The sequence below is a fragment of the Pyxicephalus adspersus genome, chromosome 11 (genome assembly GCF_032062135.1).
Source record: "Pyxicephalus adspersus chromosome 11, UCB_Pads_2.0, whole genome shotgun sequence".
Taxonomy (NCBI): Eukaryota; Metazoa; Chordata; class Amphibia; order Anura; family Pyxicephalidae; genus Pyxicephalus; species Pyxicephalus adspersus.
The window spans coordinates 12476747-12498867 of record NC_092868.1 but is presented as its reverse complement, the minus strand read 5'-3'; the positions used below and the strand labels follow the sequence as shown (position 1 = coordinate 12498867).

Below are 22121 nucleotides of genomic sequence, written 5' to 3'. Positions count from 1 at the left end.
TTGCATTTAAAAAAGACATTTAATGTTTTTTTCATGATTACAGAGCTGCATTAATTTGTTGTCATATATATGCCTACAGTTTAGCTTTAACACTGTACATTATTCATTATTCTTTTTTTTTTTACATGTTTTGGGGGTCTATAACTTGCATGACATAACATAATAAAAGACAATAATACAAAAGCCATAAACTATACATTTAGAATCATGTTACATGAATATACGTATATAGGAATCTACATTTTATTTTAAAGTATTTAACACTAAGTGGATTTTTTTCTTCGATAGTTAACATATAGATTTTTTTTCACATTTAAAACGATGCCTATATATTTTCCTTCTTTTGCAATGAGTAGCAATTTACCAGACAAGATTAGTAACAGACAAGTAGGATTTGAGACCTGGGTAAGAGCATGTCTAGAACTACAGTCATAGTGTAGAGCTGCTCATGGGTCTGTAATAAGCCTAAAGGTAAAGGGTGCCCTAAGCTAGATCAGTACATGCTAGTTACACAATAATGCGGAAAACAGACGCAAGAATCATTGCTTGATCAGCTGGAATACACAGCTCACCCCTCATCATTTTCAATGCTGACTTCTGGCACACCCAGCGTAGATTTAGTATTGTATATACCCAAGTATAAACCAATATTTTTCTCCAACTCGCAATAGAAAAAAAATCCTGAATTTTTATACTAGGGTCACCCCAGTAGATGGCTCTGTGTCCCTTTGTAAAGTGTGTAACATACTCCGACTTGACGTTGGATACTTTATTGAGTTTGTTACAGGTTTTACAAGAGGACACAACACCTTGTACTGGTAGCCAACAATAATGCAAAATATCATTTAGGAGCAAGTGATCTATCATACTCAAGTCAAAACTACAAAATACTTTACCCAGTGAAAAGGGGGGAAAACAAATACACATTAGCTCAATCTGTATCACTTTTTAAATAAATGTTTTAAAAATATCAGATCATGAATTTATTTATTCACAATAATTTTATTGGCATTTCTATTTAATACTGTTTTGAATGTGAGCAGCGTTGGTTGCATTTTGTACTTTAGGCTTATACTGGAGTCAGTGTAACCTTCCTGTGTTTTCAGGTGAAAATGAGTTTTTATATTCAGATTGGTTTACATTCGAGTATATATGGTTGCTACATTACCCTAAGCTTCCTACTAAAAAAATACTGTCACCTTATGCTTCTTCTACATCCTACATCTTCGAAAGACAAGCAGGCTAATGACCAGACTTTTTTCCATTGCAATTAAACAGTACACCTTGGTCACCTTCCTTCTCCCAAGGGTGCAATCAGTGATTTGTTTGGGGAACTCAATTTTACAAAATCAGTCCACTCATCCCTAATACCAGATTGTCCTAGCTTGGTATGAGTGTACGCTGGCTCCAAGTAGACAGAACAATGACTATATCAAACATACATGGAAATGATTGCGTAAAGTTACCTAAGGCAATTTCCTCGCACGTGTGTATGATTGTAAATTCTGCTCTGATATCAGCCACCCAACAGCAAGAATTTAATTAAAATATTGGCTTCTAAACAGTGGCTCCTTTTTAGAAATGCAGCTTAAAGGCAATATTTTAAGACAGGAAACAATAGCTTTAGCTCAACTTTTAAGCAAGCTTTATATGGATAACATCTGATGACAAACTAAGACATATTAGGAACTCCAAATATAAAACAAAGAGTTCATTCAAAAACTGGGAAAGTTATTTTGTGGGGGTGAATAATGTTGCAACAAAAAGGACTAAGCAGTGATAATTTTGCACCCACGTATATATATATATATATATATATATATATATATATATATATATATAGAATAAATTCACCTTAGTTACACTCGATCCATACTTTTGGCATACAAACCAATGCATTGTGTTTTCAGCTGTAACATAGCCAAGGAAGCCAGTGATATATTGCATACTCTGCCAATATTAACCACACAAAGGATCAACATTCAGTGTAGCCTATATACAGTGTATTGAAATTCACAGCCAGTCTGTGGCATTGTAGTGCTCCCCATGATTGTTTTATGGGCCATCTGAACTCCCAGCATCCTTCAAAGCCACTTGTAATTATCTTGTTTCATGTCCCACCATCTGGATGTTTGATTGCTGCGTTATGATTATTCTTATACAGTCTTATTTACTAAATTATGTTTTTACTCATAAGTGCTCTTTCCTATGTAGAGTACCCACATCATCCAATCAGAAATCATGCTGCCTAAGTCATCAGTACAAGATAGATTCTGATTGGCTACTGTAAATTACTGTGTTTAGGGTAAAGAGAGCTTGAACATTTCTGAACATTACTATGCAAATGATCTCTGATCCTGATAAGTACTATGAGGTCAGAGGTCTCATCTTGTGTATATGGAAAAGCCATAGAACTCAGAATTTGCAAATTCTAATATGAGTTATAATTTAAATGTAAATGTTTTTCGAGTGTATGTGTCGATTATGATAACCCTTTCTTTAACTGCTTCGTAATTAAAATAAAAAAGTTCACAGTCTGCAGAACATAGCATGTGCAACCTCTACCTCAGTTTCTAAACCAGAATTCCATGGAACCTTAGGGTTCTTCTAGAGGTTGCTGGGAGTTCCTTGAGTAATTTGTGACTCTTAGGTTAGTTTATGTGGCATCAATATTCTTTTATCTGTATAGGTGGAATTCTTTCCAATGGCCAGCAATGGGAGAGGCATTCTTCCTACGTACCACCATACTAATGCACTGTGAGCTGTGTCTATAGTAATTATAGTAGGGGTTGCCTGATGAACTAAAAGTTATTTCAAGGGTTTCCCTATGTATATATATTATAAGTGGCCATTCTTAACAAATTGGTAATGAGATTTATCTCTAATTATTGCCTAGCCTTTTGAATGTGATTAAAGAGAAAGCAGAATAGGCTTTTAAAGAATGAAGGTACAAGCATTTATTAAACAAATATTGTAGTGCTCCTATTTTTAACATAGACCAACTACACTATAAAGAAAGTAAGGCATACATAAATATGTGAACACAAGTTAGCTATCTTCTGCTACACATCTTTATCAACGAATGCCCAGTTATTAATATTACCATTATCATTGAAAAAGTTCATCCTGCCACAGTTTTATAAGTAAGTAAAATTATATCAGCAATGTTAGTCCCCCATATACCTTTACCCACACTTAGAATTAACTTTTCTTACTTTTTCCCTTACCTCCAGAATAATTCTTCTTGAGGTATCTAATACATGAACATTTCCATGATACCTTCTTGAAAGCACAGTGATTACAATTTGTAAGTAGTCTGCTACTGCTGACCAATTTCAATATATTTGATTTTTTTATCTTGTTTGCTATCTTATAATTGACACAATTTTTCTTGCATTATTAGCTTTTTTTATGGTTCCTTTTGCCTCTGATCTCAACAGTCCCCCGAAGAAGCCTTTCTGGAGATACGCATTGGGATTTGAGACAAGTTAAATATTTAATCACCACTCACAAGTGGGAATTTTGTAACTTGTGTCCACATTTTATGTATGCCTTACTTTCTTTATAGTGTGGTTGGTCTATGTTAAAAATAGGACCACTACCATATTTGTTTAATAAACGCTCCTACCTTCACTCTTTGCCTCAAAAGCCTATTCTGCTCTCCCCGTTTTTGGTTATTTGTTGTATAGATAATTTTATTTCACATCTATGACATGGATACAGTGGGCCTGATTTATTAAAACTCTCTAAGACTGGAAAAGATAGACTTTCATCAATGAAGCTGGGTGATCCAGCAAACCCAGAGTGGATCCAAAACATTAGTTAGCAAATTAATCAATTCCAGGTTTGCTGGGTCACCCAGCTTTACTGATGAAAGTGCATCCTGTCCAGCCTTGGAGAACTTTAATAAATCAGGCCCATTGAATTATTATTATTACACAGTATTTATATAGCACCATCATATTATGTAGCGCTGTACACAGTCCATAGTCATGTCACTAATTGACCCTCAAAGGAGCTCACAATCTAATGTCCCTACTATAGTCATATGTCGTTAATGTAGTCTAAGGTCAATATAGGGGGAAGCCAATTAACCTAACTGCATGTTTTTGTGGGATGTGGGAGGAAACCCACGCAGACACGGGGGGAACCTGCAAACTCCATGCAGATAGTGTCCTAGCTGGGATTCAAACCTAGGACTTAGCGCTGCAAAGTCCAGTTACGTATTATCTTACATTACATGCAGAAAGAATGTGAGACTGTATGATCATGTGTACCATGTTACTACCATATTGGGGAAAGTAGCAATCAAGCAAGGTTTTCCAGCCTGATCAAATCTCCCCCTATATGAACCTACATCCCGGAAAGAACCAGGTTGGTGACTATTTTCTTACTGCAATTTAGCAGTACAGTTTGGTCACCTTCCATCTCCCAGCCTGTGTTTGGAGAGTGAATGAACAGCAACAGGACACCCATGAATAATCCCTCTCCTTTTTGATGCAAGTTCTTTGAAAAACACTTCCATTCCGCATACCTAATTAAATTACGCACTACCTCTCCTTCTACTTGGTCTGTTGCACAGAACAGTACAACAGTGTGCTATTAAGATATATTCAAATACCTATATAGGTTGCATTTAATATACATTTAATGGTTTTTAAATGAATTCACAACTTCATTTATTGGAGTTGAAGTTTAGTTTTCATAAGGCTCAAATGAAAAAAAGGGGTAAAGACTGTTTTTATACTACATTAGGATTGGTGCCACTACATACACATTATCCCTCCACTGAGAACATTACCTCCACCAAGGTAATGAACACATTACCCACAATACAATAATGTGAGCTAAATAAGTATAATACACCAAGGTTATTTTTAGTCGTAGCTTGCTGCTGCTGAATGAACAAAGTGAGGAGCATGACGAGCAGCAGAAGATTAAGTAGTGTTTTATTATTTACAGTAATGAAAATATCTGCAACTAGAAACTAGGAAATATCTGCTTTGCCTATAATAATTATTCAGAGTCTTCTCTTCATGTACAGCTTACATTTGGAAAATGTCTAACCTGCAGTGCACTGTAAGGGGTAAACACCTAAAGTAAAGACATCTTTTTTATTCCATGGCACCTCTAGAACAAATGGTCATCTAAAGTATTCTAAGGAGCTCTGGGCTGCAGTTACAGGTGCTGCTTACAATTAGCATTAGAGAAAAAAAAGTGCTCCAACAGCCAAAAAAGCAAGATATAAAAAGTGAATAAAATAGTTTTTCCCCCCCAGTAAAATAGCAAACATTTACCGTTATTGTGCAGGAGGTGCCTGACTACAATGGTACCTTTTAGTCTTACAACATGACCTTACAAACCTCTGTAGCTGCAGGACACTATAGAGTAATTCACTCTCAAAGTTTATGGTAGTTTCGGCAGCTCATCTCAACCTTTTGTTACCACTCATCAATGATTTGGAAGCCCTGTAATACTTAATGGAAACACAAAACAGATGCATAGGAAAAGCAGACTACAGTACTTCTCTTGTAAATTTTATGGATGAATTGCTTAACACAGCATGCAGCTAGAGAGGTCAGTAAAGACTTATTTTAAAGCTTCGCTAGGATCATGTAGTAATGTACTGTATATAGCTTGGCCACAGTTCCACTATAAATAATATAACACTAAACCTTCCAATAAAAAGGTCAACAAAACAGTTTACATTTCGGAGCTATATGAAATATTTGTGACCTCGTAAACTTTTTTTCATATCCTTCAAAACCATATTTTTTTCATGAAAATAAAACATTTTAGATTATTTCAGGTTTACTACTAGTTATACACAAAATAAACCAGGAAAAAATAAAACTATTCCTATTAATGAAGTGGACAAGTGAATATCCATTTTTTATAATAAAGGAAGCTAAATCTAACTAGAATATTTTTTTTGAATATGAAACAATACTTATATTTTCACTTTTTATCTAAATGGCCTTAATTTCATAATATGAACAATATTCAGATATACATTAGCTTAATTCAAGGCCATGCAATTCCTATTGCAGTTGTTTCTACTATTTTTGGCTTGCTTTAGTAAAAATGATCATTTACTGTGTTATATGGCATCTGTAGCATGGGGCTTTTCCCTGAGGGTATGCAAGAGCAAAAACCTATATTGCTTTACATACAATAGCTATGCATATATGATTTAATAAGATGGGATGTCTTTGTGTGGAATGTTGATGAAATCCATTCTGAATCCAGCCATAAAATAAGCTATAAAATTTAGAAGTCTCCATAGCAATCCATGGAATAGAGATTGATAAGGATGACAATAGTGCTTTTGATTATGATGCTAGTAATGCTTAAAATTTGATGGGCCATAAATTTCCATGACAGGCTGATCCAAAAGAAACCCAGAGGCTGTTTTCCATCCCACACACTCTGGGCAAATATATCCTGATATATGGAAACATAAGAGGATTTTCTGGGGGTATTTTTGGTGTTATTCCCGTTTCCGTAGGTGGATGTACATGATTCCACTCACTAAGCAAAGAGGAAAAGCCACCCAGGCCAACACAAAGCAATGACCAAAATGTCCTCCTTCAGGTTTGTCTTTATGAAACTCCGTCACATGGCTTGCATAGATCACTGCTCCGGAGAAAACAGCAAGACCTGCACAAAGGATTGGATCAGTCAGTTATATATGGATCACAAACATTTGTGGTGATTTCTTCAACATCAAAAATGGCAGACCAAACACAAAAGTTGAAAAATAAACCGGACTCCTAAGAAAAGTTATTTAGAGAGGGGGTGAATATCTATTTGCCATTGCAAATAGGTCACTGAGTGGGCCTGATTTATTAATGCTCTCCAAGCCTGGAGGAGATAGATCATTGGGTTTGCTGGATCACCCACATTCATTCATGATAGTCTATCTTCTCTAGTTTTGGAGAACATTAAGGCCCTGTTTGTCCACAGGTCCCATCAGCTTTGGTACCTTAGGATAGAATATCTGTTTTTATGGGTTTTCCTGGCTGGTATAAAAATAGGGAAGCTGTGCACTTATTGCCTCCTTGCTATGGGGCAAAAATCTCTAGCTCTGTCTACTAAGTCCCCTTGACATAAGTTTGTATACATAGTGAAGATATTTCTAATATAATGAGTTGCCAAATTTTTGTACAATGGTTTGAATAGATCAAATGAAGCTACAGCTCTAACGGTAAGTTTTAGAAAGTCCTAGCTGGGGAAGTATATAAATAAAATATGAATATAAGTATATGAATAAAAGTATAAAATATAGTACAACTATATTTAAAGACCTTATGGAGTGCATTGCATTAATAAATAGAAAGATCAAGACAAAGGGAGACATGAAAACAACATCACTTTATTGACTTACTTGCAAGTATCTGGAAGACACCTGTGGCATAAAAGAGTCCACCCTTCTCCATGGTGTAGAGCTGGCACATGAACAGCATGAAGGCAAAGCTGGAGAACAGAACTGAGAGGACCATCAGAGCTTGAACAGCGTGGAACCATTCTAAAACAAAAATAAAACAAGATAACATTTACAAACCTGTACAGTTTATATAGTCCATGTAGTCCTGTAAATAAAAAATTCATAATGCTCCTGACCCGAAAATGGAAACACAATGCTTCCACATTGATTACATTGGAAGTAAAGTGAAGTCTAGAGTGATTTGCTAGCGGTTCCTATCAGTACTGAGGCTCAGGGACTGGGATTAAATGGTCTACAGATTTATAATGTTTGCCAAGTATGTCATTTTATGGTGGAAATGCAATTATGGAAGCTATAGCCTTGAAGCATATCAATAGGATTTACAGGTATATCTTAGATCAGGGGGTGTCAAACTCTGGCCCGGCACATCCTTTTTTTGGCCCCCAAAAGAATTCTTAATATGAATTGCAGCTGGCCCGCCGCTACTGCAATCCATAGTAACATTGTTCCATACAATGCCGCTACTACAATTCCCGACATCACTCCCATCTCTAGACCAGCGAACTTCCTCAATTCCTCAATTTTTTCAATAAATTTCAAGTTTGGCAGGCGACTTGGTCTAAGCTTTTAATTTCGGCTCTCTGTGTATTTGAGTTTGACATTCCTGTCCTAGATGAACATTAAAGAGCACTACAATGCCATAAGTGTCTCATGTGAATTTGTATTACAATGGAACATGGTTTGCTCTGAAGCCATGCTTATGAAACAGGGTATGCACAACTGAAAAGATTATAATCAGGATCACATGTTAGAACTGCAGACAGATTTATAGCTAATTGATCTCAAAACCTTGACATCTTCACCGATTCAGTCATAAATTAATGTGAAATATTTTTCTTAAGAAAACATAAGTAATGAAAACAAAAGCTAGGTGAGCGTGCCAAGAAGCCCTTGGCATAGAACAAATTCTGGGCACTGAAAGTTTTATTTTTCTTGTCATTAATCATCTTTCAAGGCCTTTCTACACTGTACATCTGCTTTGTAAGTCCGCATGGATATGGAAGAAAATAAAATTATAATCTCAATTTATAACTTGATGCTTTGAAAAATAATGGATCTCCTGGTTTAAAGTAACTGAGAACATTGCCTATGCCAATCAACCATGGAGAATAGGGGAGACAATCTGGTTGGCCAAGCAGAAGGAACAGATCTTTTTATTATAGGGCTTGAAAATACTTCTTACCTGCTATGTGGAAAGTTATTTATATCGATATTTTTTTAAATTAGGATCTAAACTGTAGGGGATATTGAGATATTCCCTCTAATATTAATGAGTGACACACATATATAGGTAAATACTTAACAAACATTCTGAGCATCCCCTCACTTTATCATGTTCAAGGTGCAATGGCTTACATACATAAAAGCCGAAAAAGTATCTCCCAACTCTTCCCTAGAGAGGTAGTGACCCCTCTGACATACCCTTGTGATATATCCTTTGGTCACACCACACTTTATTGTTGCTCATAGCACACCGAGGCAAACACATTTTAAGTCATTGTAACTTTTTAAAATCCGTTCCATTTCATGGCCACAAAGGTAAAGTATAAAATATTGGTAACATTTAAATTCAAAATGTTTCAAGCTTACCATTTGTTGACACAGAAGAGCACATCCAACTATTTGAGCTGTTGTTATAAATACAGTCACGCCAGAGGTTCAGGGTTTCATCTTCTGAAAGCACCCACCATGACTAGATTGGTCAACAGGAAAAAAAAAAAACATAGATTTTGATAGCCATTCACCATTATAATAAGCATACGATATACAATGCCTTATTTTAAAGTTTATTTTGTTTGTATTTTGCTCTCCCTTGTCCTCTCTATCACCACTACCACCACCTTAGATGACGCTGAGCCTCCACAGACGAACAAACAGAAATGAATGAAACTCAAAACACATACTTGCCTCCCATGTACTACCTAATCTAGTTTATCTCAACCAGGGTATTTTGGAACCCAGGGTCCCTACAGAGGTTTCTAGTAGTTCCTTGAGCAATGAGCAATTTGGACCTCTCAGGTCAATTACGTTGACACCAATATTCTTTTTGCCATCTTTAAGATTGGCATTTGTTCCACTGTCCAGCAATGTAAGAGGCATTTTCCTGGTGACCACCAACTAATTTACCATGAGTTGTGGATATACTAGTTATAACAGTGGTTACTTGAGATCTGATCATTATTTCAAAGGTTCCTCCATAAAGGGCTGACCAATAGAGATTAATAAATGTTGATTGCCCCCAAAGAATAAAATAGCATCTATGATGGTTATTAGATAAGGAAAACAATTTAAATGGACAATCCATCCAAACATGATATTTAATGCCATTTTTCTACATTTTGCTGAGTTTCACATTGTAAGCGAAACACATAGACAATAAAATAAACACATTTTCAGCTGGTCTCAGCTACATAATATATTACACAAGCCTTATGATCCTCCCTGGGAATTCACAATATATTGGTAACTCATTCTTTATTTCACAGATACGGATACAAGATGCTGTATTTCTGTGATTGAATCAATTAAGCAACTTGCCACAGTGTATTTCTATCAATTTTGCATGTGTTCTGTGATGTACACTTTAAAAAACTTTGGCTGGTCTCTGGTATTATTTTAAATCAAAAAGGAACTTTGTGGAAGAGAACTCTATCACATATTCCATTATGAATTGCAGCTACAAATAAAAGAGGATATGATTCACAGGTTTATATCCATGGCTGTGTGCAAGGAATCAAAACAAATAATTAAAAAAAATAGGCTATAAATGTTTTTGGTATCATTTTTAATGTTTAAATGTTTTACACCGTCTTTATCTTTATAATATCTATGTTTTACAGGTAAATCTTTAAAGACACACAGGAGTGATAATGACTTCTTCTTATTAAGTCTTTGAACATACGTCAGATGATTCTCGGCCGATATGAGTCACAGGACTCTCGAACAAGAAGCTGACGTGTACAGAGGCCGTCCGATGTCCTTCATGGATTTGTCCTGGCGGGTCCATGAAGATAAACGACCACAATGGAAGTGAAGGGAGAACAGTGCAGCTGTGTGCTGCTCGCTCAATCTCCCCCTCCCCTCTTCAAACAACTGAATTGCGCTGTATGTACTGCGCTCATTCATTTATCTTTCCGTCGTTTGTCATTGAAAACGATTGTTAAAGAATGTTTCCAACAACAAAAATCTAGCATGTATACGGAGCCTTAGGTTGGACAAAGCCCATTTAGGCCAACCAATAGACAAGAAAAAGTTAGTTAAAAAACAAAAAAATGGTATTCGTAAAGCTAAATGAATCATAAATCCACAGCAAGGCAAAAAAAACAAATTTCCCTTTAAGGTTGTGTTCATACCAATGTTAAGTGCAGGCAATTGGCTCCTGGTGGCTGAACCACTCACCGCTGCCTCGATTCATTCCCAATGGACTGGTACACATGAGCTGGTACATGTCTCACCCAAGTAGGCAGGCCAGGGGTGTGAGAAACCGGTGTGAGGCAACCCTATTACCAGTCTGAACACCACCACAGTGAAAAAATCCTTTCTGACCCCCAAGGGCAATCCAATATTTTGTCTATTGAACAAGCTCACATTATATATTTACTTACATTGTCAAGGGTGGCAACAAAGAGGATAATCAAGATGACGATGTGGAAGGCAGTCACTCCAAAAAGCAAATAACTCATCTTTGGATCTACACAGGATGAATAGAAAAAAATACAAAATGAGTTATCACTGTATGGATCATTGGATATCATTATCAATGTGATTACTGAGTCAATTCATTAATATAATACCACAAATATCTTGCTGTTAGATGCCCTCTGCCTGATGAATGGACAGTCATAGGAGAAGCAGCACAGCGATGAGCTCATCTCTCTGGTACTCTGTTCTCTCTTCCAATCATCTTGCTTCACGCACATAAATAAATTGGCTCCTTGCACAATTTCTTTCTTCCACAACCCATTCTTGTTGCATAGGGTATTAGGAGGCTATTAGTAGTGCAAGTAATATTTAAGGTTTATATTCTATATAAGGTATATATATATATATATATATATATAAGGTATATATATATATATATATAAGGTATATATTCTAATTGTATTTAAAATACATTTAATAATATAGTAATGAGCTGCATTATTTTGTGTAGTTTATCTGTGCCTAGATTAGTCTAGCCTTATTTTTTTGAACTCTTCAGTGGCATTTAGTGACTCCATAAAGAGTAGGACCTGTTCACAATTATTCATTACTTTTTGTTTGTTTCATTTGTCTGTTCTGGTGCATTGGCAGCCCATTCAGATAAATGAGCTGTCTTAGCTCATAGTTATCTTAGTTATCTCATGGTACTAGTTTAAATGTAAATAGTGCACAAGCAAAAAGGCTAAAGAATAAAATGACTATAGATATAGTATATATAGTATAGTGTATTTGTTATGGAATACACTACCATATCCCAAGGACATAATAAAACAAATACATATAGGCCATTTGATCTCATAAATAACTTTCCAAGCGTCTCTTACTGTGAACTGTAATATATGCGGAATTCAAATTGCCAGGCAGAAAAGTGTCATTACCTAGTCTACTGCATAAATTTGAGCTTTATGGCGTACATTTGCTAAAATGCATCAGAGACAATTAATCTTGTATAGTTTATGAACAAAATGTAAGAACATGAGGAGAGACTGCCTCCTATGAAGAAATTCATTTTTATTATAAGCATGTAAGTGGTCATACCTTCTTCTCGGAGATTTGCAGCTGAATTTTGTAACTGGCCAGAGCAATAAAATATTAAACAATACAAAAGCATATTTCTACCTTACCCAACAATACATTGCAGCTAGAAAATTGGAACCTTGTGTTTCCACTTTTTATGAAGTTTTAATCATTTGTTATTTGAAATATAAGAAACTGTATGAAGTTATATTAAAAATCCAGCTAAGGCTGAGTAAAGATTGCAAAAGTAATTCTATGGTAAAATAAAATCAGTTCAGGAATTGGCTTAAGGGATGGTCTACCAAATGCCCAAGGAAGTTAAAACTATGTATTTGAAGAGAACCTGTTAGAGAGAAATTGGTTTACTCTTTTTCCACATATTATGCATTTTTATTGTAATTCGAAGATATGACTTTTAGTTCCATAAAATAACAAAAAAGTAACCTAAAAAACAAAACAAAATCTAAAGCTAAGGAAAAGATTCTAAAATTACGGAAAAGATGAGAGATTTTTGATGACCTGTGTCCTAAAACTTCATAGTTTTGCAGATCTCTGGGCACTGTAGGTATCTGATACTTTTTAATGAGTATAATATATTCTCCTTCAAAGTTAAATGTTGTTCCCCCTGCCACCTCATATGTCCTATAGTGATATAGCTGGTGCAAGCGAACAGTGTGGTGGGGTAACGGTTATTCTACACATCCAAAAGTTTGGGGGTAATGCAGTAGTCAGACTACATGCACAATTTTAGATTACAGGATGCCAAGAAAATATTTACACATTTTTCAGAGCAACTTAAGTTTTCTCTGGACTTCAAGTGACAGGGCCACTTTAAGTGCTAGGATAGGTTAGGGATTATTGGTTACTGTTTCTTGCTAAATTTGGAGGTGAATTGTTAAGCGGTACTGTTAAAGTAAATATAAAGATGTTGAGGTTATTTGTTGAGGGACAATCAGTGTTAGAGATAAGTGTTGCTTAGGAGGAAGTGATTAACCTTAAAGTAGAACTATTTATACATTTTCATTGGAGTGGATGAGCTCCTTGATACAATGCCCAGCAAACTGTTACAGAAAACATTAACTTTTTGCCCCAAAGACAGATCCATGAACCTGTGACTGGTGCATCCCCTAAATTTTTAAGCTTTACCAGATCCATGATGATCCTCTTTGGCCATTCAATAGCCACTGAAGATCTAGCTCCTGAGCATGCAGTTCCATGGATTACATTGTCCCCGGTGTCTGGGTCTATTCGCAATGATGCTGCAGATAGAGTTGGGTTGTATACTGCAGGGTTCATGTGCCTTGCATGGTAAAAAAAACAAACAAAAACAAAACAGAAAATCACCCAAAGCTAGGTAAAAGGCAAAGGAGACTTTGTGTGTCTCTTCTGCCAAAAACTGTACCTCTTGGTGATTTTTTAGAGGTTTAGAGTTCAATATTTTGTTTTGCTAAGCCATGTGCTTTTTAGGGCTGCACAGTTGAAATTACATCTTGGATGAAGGAGAGTATCAGATATGGTGGACTGCACTTAGTAAAGTTGTTACAGTTGTTTTTAAAGTATATTTAAAGCCCAAACTTTGTTTAGTAAGGAATGTTTTTTGACATCAAACCGTATATATGGAGAATTTGTAACTTGGTTTACCTCTTCTAACATTTGTGTGCTGGGGCTATTGTGATAGTACCAGGATAATGTGAAGAAAGACTTCACTGGAAGTGTACAACATAGGAAAGGTATATATAGAGAAGCTTAGGCTTCAGTATTTGTTATATCTTCTAGTGGAAATATTCGATCATGTTAAAATATTTTGCTCAAAGACTTGAACTACTACATGTGGGTGAACCTAGGCAAATCAACTTAATGTTCACTTATCCAATGAATAAGGCCACATTCTAATATTTCTCTTTCAAACTGAACCATTAGTGAGAGATGAAAGTTATGTCTGTTACAATCACATTCCCTAAAGTATATGAGCTGATGTTCTATAATTATGATAAATTATTACAATCTCCTTCATCATGTTGGATTTGAGAAACAAGTCACAGGTGAAACATTCCATCAGTTTTTGACTGACATTTGAATTTAAAAATGATACAACTAAAAAATTGATTACCAGGTTTTATCTCATTATTTACTTTTTTTCAGTTTGTGTGTTGAGGTCCAGGGAAGATCCGGCGTGTCTAAATCTGACCAAACGTTATACGATCTGATGTCCTAACATTGTTTGACATTGTTGATGGTAGTTTTAATTTATTACTTATTAAATGGATTGCACCCCTGAAACCAATCTTTTGGGAAGGGGTTCTAGTCTTTCTACATTGTTTCCAAAGCCACAATATGTTTTTTTATATATATTATTATAATAATAAATAATAGGTATATTATATTACCTATAATAGACATTACCTAATTTATATCACAACCAAATATCCTTTACTTTTTATATTGTTAATAGAAATTACTAAGAACTAAAGTTTAAAAAGCTATTTAATTTACTATAATATTTATGAATATATTAATGGTATTGTCATGGAGTCATACAATTATTATAGTGAAAAGAACTCTTATATTGCGGTATTAGAGACAGCATGCTGTCGGTTCTTTATAGAGAGTCTTTGTTTTGTACTCTACTACTCTACTTTTAAAGCAGTTCCCAAAAAAGAGCACAGAGAGATGATTTAGTGTTTTCCGAACTTTAAAACGTTTTCTCACTCTACTGAACATTTCCTGTAAATCTTTTCCTACAGTTCTCTTGCAATTGTCCAGTGGTGGCCACAACAGCGAACCAAAAAAAAAGAGCACAGTTTGTATGCATGGAGGCTTGCTGCTGACCAATCTAACCAAGGTTTTGCCATTTTAGTAAAAAACAGATATGTATGTATTGACTTACAGTATACAATGCTGCTGAAGATGTTGGGACTATATTTGTCAAGGGGGTGCTTGGAATATGGCTACACTAGAGAATGTTTATTTTTAAAAATAGAATGAAAACAAAGCGAGATCTTTTACCAGCATCCATAATGGGAACAAAAGCAGATGAGTACCAAACATTTTAGGGCCATAGTCCACCTTCATTGTATTGTTACAGTAAAGTTCTTGCTTTAGTAATGGATGGGATTTCACTAGGCTACGGGCTTGTCATTGATTCACTAGCACCTTTCCAGCTAACAAAGAAAATAACACTTCTTCCCATGCTTCATTTTTGTCAAAGGACTTTATGGTTGAGAGACAACTATTTATTGAGAGACAACTACTACCTTTTACATCTGAGCCTCCAAAACTGGTCAACCCTAATCCCAATTTTATCTCTCCTTGCTGCTTTACCCTAGACCTTGGCCACCTATGTTCCCAGGATGCCTCTTTAACTTTTGTCAACCTCTCCCCCCTGAAATTGCCTCCATTACATGTCATTTTATTATGTAAATGGATTTCATTTAACTTGAACATTTGAGTGTACACCTACTTCGCAACCAGTACCAACAAGTCAGTAAGTGAATCTCCACTTTTCGGTCCTTTTTTCACCATTTGGGATTACATTAGCACTGTAACCAGTACAAACAACAGGAACATTCCTTAGGCCACCAACTGTCCATGAAGGACATGAATACTCCCTTCCCAGCTTTATTGAGGAGTACCATTTGAAAACTCCTGAGGAAGCTTGAGCAGCAATACCATATGTCCTTAGAATGAAGGATAATAAATACTGGTTTCTCAAGAATTTCCATGCAACAACTGTGTTCCACCAGGAAAGGGCAAGCAGTTTCCAGTTGGAATTGTGATAAATTCTGCTCCTCCACAATATTCATACAGCTATCAGCAGGCTATTGCTGAAGCATGTCCAGCATCAAGTCCAGGGAATTTCCACTTTATTGTTTAAAATTATTGTTGTAAAATTATTTATGCCAACAGATATAACTATTGGAACTATGACTGCATTACAGAACAACAGGCAAAAGGGCATTTACAATTTCATATGGCAATAAAACGGTGCCTATTCACATTGCTGTCTTCTTGCCAAAGAAGTTGCAAAGGAATTCACTCCCCCTGGGGAAGTTTTTACTCTACTATATTGTTTGCTATTATGTCTTTATCAACTAGGTTTTGTTCTGTAGGTAAAGAATGTAGGACTTGTGCCAGCCAACTGTGCTTTACTCTGGCTTCCAGTGCCAACTTCCGCCGATGTTGTATAGATTTTTAATTGCACTTGTGTAGTCAAAACACAAGACTATACTACTCATGATGGAAACAACTTGGATGTAATATATGAATTACAAAAAAATAATTTTGCCACGTTGGGTGTGATTTATTAAGGCTTCATGACTGGAAAGGATGGGAGATCCTGGGTGATCCAGCATGCCTCAAATGGATCTGGTCCTGGATTGAAAACATTTGCCAACTAATAACTAATAGTTTTTAGGAAATCCATTGCAGGTTTCGTGGATCACCCAGGTTCTGTTATGAAAGTCTTGGAGAGCTTAATAAATTCTGATGATTTTTTTTTTCTAGCTTTCTGCTTCTCAATCTGAAATTTGGAGTTTTTTGTATTTTACAAAATAAGGTAGATCACATGGATTACAAGCAGATGGTAGAAGATTTTTACTGAAGTACAGGCTGCAGCAGTGCCCACTTTTCTCCATCACTGGTGGTGCAGCCAACACTCTGACTGGATGCAACATTAAAACTTTCTAGATGACAACACATGTCACAAATGAGGTCAGAATGCACTGTATGTTAAGGCTGCATACACAAGTGCAATTGTTGTCATTGGAAAGCATCTTTCACGATCCTTTCCAAGGACTAAAGACTGCACGATGCATGAACGAGTGCTGTACATACAGCACCGTTCTGCTCTATGGAGAGGGGAGGGGAAGAACGATGTAGCAGCACCCCAGTGCGCGCTCTGCCCCTTCCCGTGCTTTAGGATCATTCATCATCTGTGGATCCGCCAGGACGGTCGTTCAGATGATCGGTGCTGTACACGCGCCAGATTCTCATCCGATATCGGTCCTGAGCGGATTATCGGGCGAGAACCATTGGACGTTTGTACATGGCTTAAGGCTGCCAGAAGACCATTGTAGTCCAGAAATCAGAAAGAAAAAAAAAATATTTGAGAACAAGTAATGTTGCAACAGATAACCAGATCCAAATGCAGAAAAGTGGACTTGCAGGTGATACATATGCCTCTGATCTCTATTCAAGCTTTACTAACTGAAGCCAGGTGTGAAGCAGCAGTGTAACAATACTACATTTCTGAGTATGATTCAGGGGATGATGGTGGGGGGAGGAGTATATAAGAACAATATATCTGTACAATATATCAGGCCTATGACTTGTACTGTGCGTGTTCGAAGAAGGTATACCCTGGCAAAACCACAATCTGCGGTATCACCAACCACCACCAAAGGGATTAAACAGTTAACCATAATTTGAGCTACTGCCAGCCACCACTGAAGGGAGATCCTCCCAGAACCCTACTGGTTCCACACACAGCTGTTAGCACTTGTTTGTGTATTTAAGACTGCAGCTCCCTGCCCTTCTTGCTAGATGATCACCATTTTGCCAGCATCTGCTCCTTGCTCTGACTTGCACCTAAATGACTCCAGCCATGCCTAATGTATCGTATCTCAACCTTTTAATACCTTGCTGAATATGCCTGAACTATCCTTTTCCTATAGCTTTTGACCCATTCTTTGGTACTTTGCTGAATCTGTCTGACCTTCCATTGCCAACTTGAATTGTAACTGACTTCATATCACAGTATTTCTTTGCTCACTCAGTCTGGGTGAGTATCTAAGTGGTTGCAACTTGGTATCAGCTTGCAGCGCAACAACCTTCCCAATAGAGAATACAAAGATAATATTCAGATTTTGTGCCTCATTTAGATGCAGTGCCAACTAAACACGTTAGCACCCTCAGCGGGTTCCTCCACTGTCACTGTTCAAACCAATCCTGATAACATCTAATCATTCCGCAAGGATGTAATGCAAGAGAGGTGCAAGAACAAACTAAAACAACACAATTTATGAGCAGTGTGACATTGTGGGAAGAGTGTTACACTTTTATAAAATTAGTATAAAATGGGGGTTGCTCATCCATAATTGCTGGCTAATGTTTTATTTAGATACATTTTTTATTTGAAACAGAACAATTTTTATTAAAGTAAGTCTATATCTACATCCAGAAGAAAATAAAAACTTTATATGAATTCTGTCTGTGAGATCAAAAGAAACAGTTTAGGCCAATTCAATCCAATTCAACACACCATTGTTACATTAGATGGGGGGTATTTTAATATTCCATAAAGTGTCCTGTTATATTTTTTCAATTTCTAGATGCCACCTATAGTATCAAATATTACCACTTTTCCCACCCACCTAAACTTTATTTTTCAGTTAGGGCAATGTCTGTTCCACCATGCACGTATTTAAACCCATAGAGCCATGCGTTATGGCAAAGCACATCTCATGCGCCAATGTGCTGTATTGCCATTCATTCTTGTGCTGCCCCAAATACACTTTCCCAACACACAGCAATTCATTGTGTGCTATTGGTACTGTGCTTTCAAACAACCCACCTCTAGTAAGGGCAGGCATTGCTTGGATCACATTTTAGAATTGCTGCTCAAAGGAATATCTCACAAGCCAACAACATCCAGGCCATAGTTGATTTGGGTTCCCAGCTTGTTCTGTCCTCCCACCTCACTTAATCGCCCACTAATCTGTCATGTGAAACCACGCCTAAGATCATGGGAATTACTGCTATAAGAATGCTCTCTGTGTCTTATGCATCAATATCACTGTTGACATAATACACTTAAATTAGTCTTGAATCATCTTCTAGTAGCTACAAAATATCGACTTTTGGGATACTAAATCTTGGGCTTTGACTCACATATTGTACTGTAACTGCAGATGCATCACAGCAGACCTAGGACAAGGTGGCCATCACTCCATGATGATACATTTCCCAAAACCACCATTGTACAGAGGGCTAATAAGAACCAGGCACACCCCATATCACAGAAATGGGCAGCATCCCCTATAAGATGATAGGATGTAATACTATAAGAATTATTAATTTGGTAAACCTAACATAAGTAATTTATTCCTCGAGAAAGGTTAAGAAATCCAGAACCAACAAATGTTGACCAGGTTGGCAGCTTTTTCCCTTGTTTAGAGCCCTTTTCACAGACTTGGTGGTATGTAGAAAATGCCTTTATGGGCAACAATCAAATGTATGTATTTGCATTAAAAGTTGCAACTTGCTATACAACTGTTCATACTACTGGATCCTTGTGCTGCAGAAAAATCTCCCATTGCAGCTAATCAGCCCCTGTCATTGTGATTTTTAGAGTTACATTAAAGCGTACCTAAAGTAAGAATTTTCTCTTTACATAAAAGGGTAGACACATTACACAAGGGTAGTTACATTAAAGCATTTAAAAAGGTTGTAGCACCACCCCCTAATTCTCGGGGGCCTAGGCGGTCGAGAATGAATGGGAACGCAAAGCCTCCCGAGATCCCTACGTCCCAGGAGGCTCTTGGGGGCTCCTTCTGAGCATACTCGAGGATCTGGGGCATCTACAGAAGGAGCCTTTTTGCTCAGATGGAGCCCCCAAGAGCCTCCTGGGATGCCGGACGTAGGGATCCCAGGAGGCTTCTGGGGCTCCTTCTGAGCATGCTCGAGCATCTGGGGCATCTGCAGAAGGAGCCTTTTTGCGCTAAGAGAAAAATGTGCTGATCTCACACATGCGCAATGAGATCGGCAAATATTCTTTTTCATCCTACGCCACCCGATCGAAGAACACGGAAGAGAAGACAGATAGCGGCGCCCGGGGGGCGGCTGCGAGACCCGATGCAGAACACCCCCGGAGTGATCAAACTGCCCTGTGGGATTGAAGGTAAAGGTTACTTTTTGTTATGAGTTTAGTTCCTCTTTAAGCATTTATAGGGGTTATCAAACTCCTACATAATACTATAGCAAAGATGGTATAGTGAGAATTTGCAAAGGGCTGGCCACTTGTCCAATAATCTCAAAGCAGACTACTGCCCTATGAAACTGTAAGGCTGCCTATAGTCTTTTAAAAAGTTTGGGAAAGCAAGTAGCCTTGTAGCCTTTCACAATTATGCAGACTTAGCTTTTTTAAGCCTAAAAGTACAGTATATGACAATGCAGAAGGATAGAAGAAGGATGGTGCAGGAAGTAGCTGCTTCTCCAAGACATAATAACAGTAATAATGGAAACAGGTTTTCTAACTGGTCTGATCAAAGCTTAAGCTACAGGACTTTGAAAAGAGGCATTCATCTACCTTCCAGTATAGACATAAGATTGTCACCTATTATGGTCAAGCAAAGAGAATGGGATAGGCTATTGCTAGCGTTACAGGTGTGATATAATGCATATATTATTTTTTTTATAATAGTCCCTTTTTATACCTACGTAGGACAGATACTTCCATTGATAGTCTACGTCAGTGTTTTACCTAACCATTTTACTCCCAAGAAACCCTTGGAACAATTTACACAGCTTCATCACACATACTGGCATCTGCTCAAATGTGATTTATTTGTTTTTGCAGGATGGACCCTATGTGCCTGATTTAATAAAGCTCTCCAAGGCTGTAGAGAATACACTTTCATCAGTAAAGCTGGTTGATGCTGAAAATCTGAAATAGATTTCTTCAAAATCATTTTCTATTTGTTAGCCTATACCAGACCTATTTCCGGTTTGCTGGATCATCCAGCTTCACTGTTGAAAATATATTCTCTCCAGCCTTGGGGAGCTCTAATAAATCAGGTCCATTAACTCAGGGGTGTCAAACTCTGGCCTCCGGGGCCAAGTCGGTCCCTGACATCCTTTTTTTTTGGCCCTCAAAGGAATCCTAAATATGAACTGCTGCTGGCCTGCCGCTGCATTGAAAAAACGCTGCTACTACAATTCCCAGCATCATTCGCGTCTATAAACCCGCGGGCTTTCTGCCTATATGCGGTCCCACATTGTTTTATAGACGCAAGTAATGACAGAAAATTTATTAGCGGCGCTATTTCAATGAAGAGGGAGTTAAAGCACCACATTGGCCACGTCTGGCATTTCCAGCACTCCCCCTTAGCTGTACTTTTCCTTGCTAATTCAAGGTAAGAATTTGAACATTTTCCATTTAAAAAAAACGTATGCCTCTTTCTAATATAGGCTTGTTCCAGATTGAATGCGAAACAAAACCTCTTTGTTTTTTTTTTTAAAGGTTTTATATCTAATGAGAAGGAAAAAGGTCCTCAATTTTTTTCAATAAAATTCAAGGTTGGCCCGTGACTTTGTCTAGGTTTTTAATTTTGGCCCTCTGTGTATTTGAGTTTGACACCCCCGCTTGAACTGGAAGTATGTGATAACTCCACTTGCAACAATAAAATTGCTATATAGGAAGTTATGTATATATTTTATTGATTTCTGTCTAGCAGTACCTACATAGGAAAATGTATGGGAATGACCTTCCTGTACGGTTACCAGTGATCACGGCAGCCCCTCTTCCCTGTCATTTTGCAGTTACAACAGTTGTTGCTACTATATCTAGTGTTTTCTCTTTCAAACTAGCAAGAATGTATGAAGGGTCATCAAGGTCTCCAGAGAATCACTCAAGAATCCTGCACAGTGCCTGTTTATGGCCACCCAACAGTGAACGTCCATGGGATTATTTTCAGTTGCCCCTATTTAGAGCCTGAAAGCTCTGATGGAGGACTCAACATGAGCACTCTCACACTTAAGGATGGGAAGGAACAAATGATCTTATTTTCTGGCTTCCTGTGACTTGCACAAAAATGTCCTTGTGTTTTTATGAAAAGCAGATGGGAGTCATCTGACCACACATAGCTTTCCCTCCCTTGCCATGTGCTTTTTACAGTTC

General features: G+C 37.1%; 1 protein-coding gene across 1 annotated transcript in view; it reads right to left on the bottom strand.

Annotated features, from left to right (window-relative positions):
- EMP3 (epithelial membrane protein 3 (MAM blood group)) overlaps positions 1–22121 on the bottom strand; it is a 30759-nt gene continuing 8638 nt past the window's right edge. The window contains exons 2-5 of the mRNA XM_072425433.1: positions 11113–11198; positions 9098–9200; positions 7388–7528; positions 1–6660 (exon numbers count right to left, since the gene is read on the bottom strand). Coding sequence (XP_072281534.1) covers positions 6491–6660; positions 7388–7528; positions 9098–9200; positions 11113–11190 — 492 coding nt within the window. The 5' untranslated portion in view covers positions 11191–11198 and the 3' untranslated portion in view covers positions 1–6490. The remainder of the gene's footprint in view (positions 6661–7387; positions 7529–9097; positions 9201–11112; positions 11199–22121) is intronic.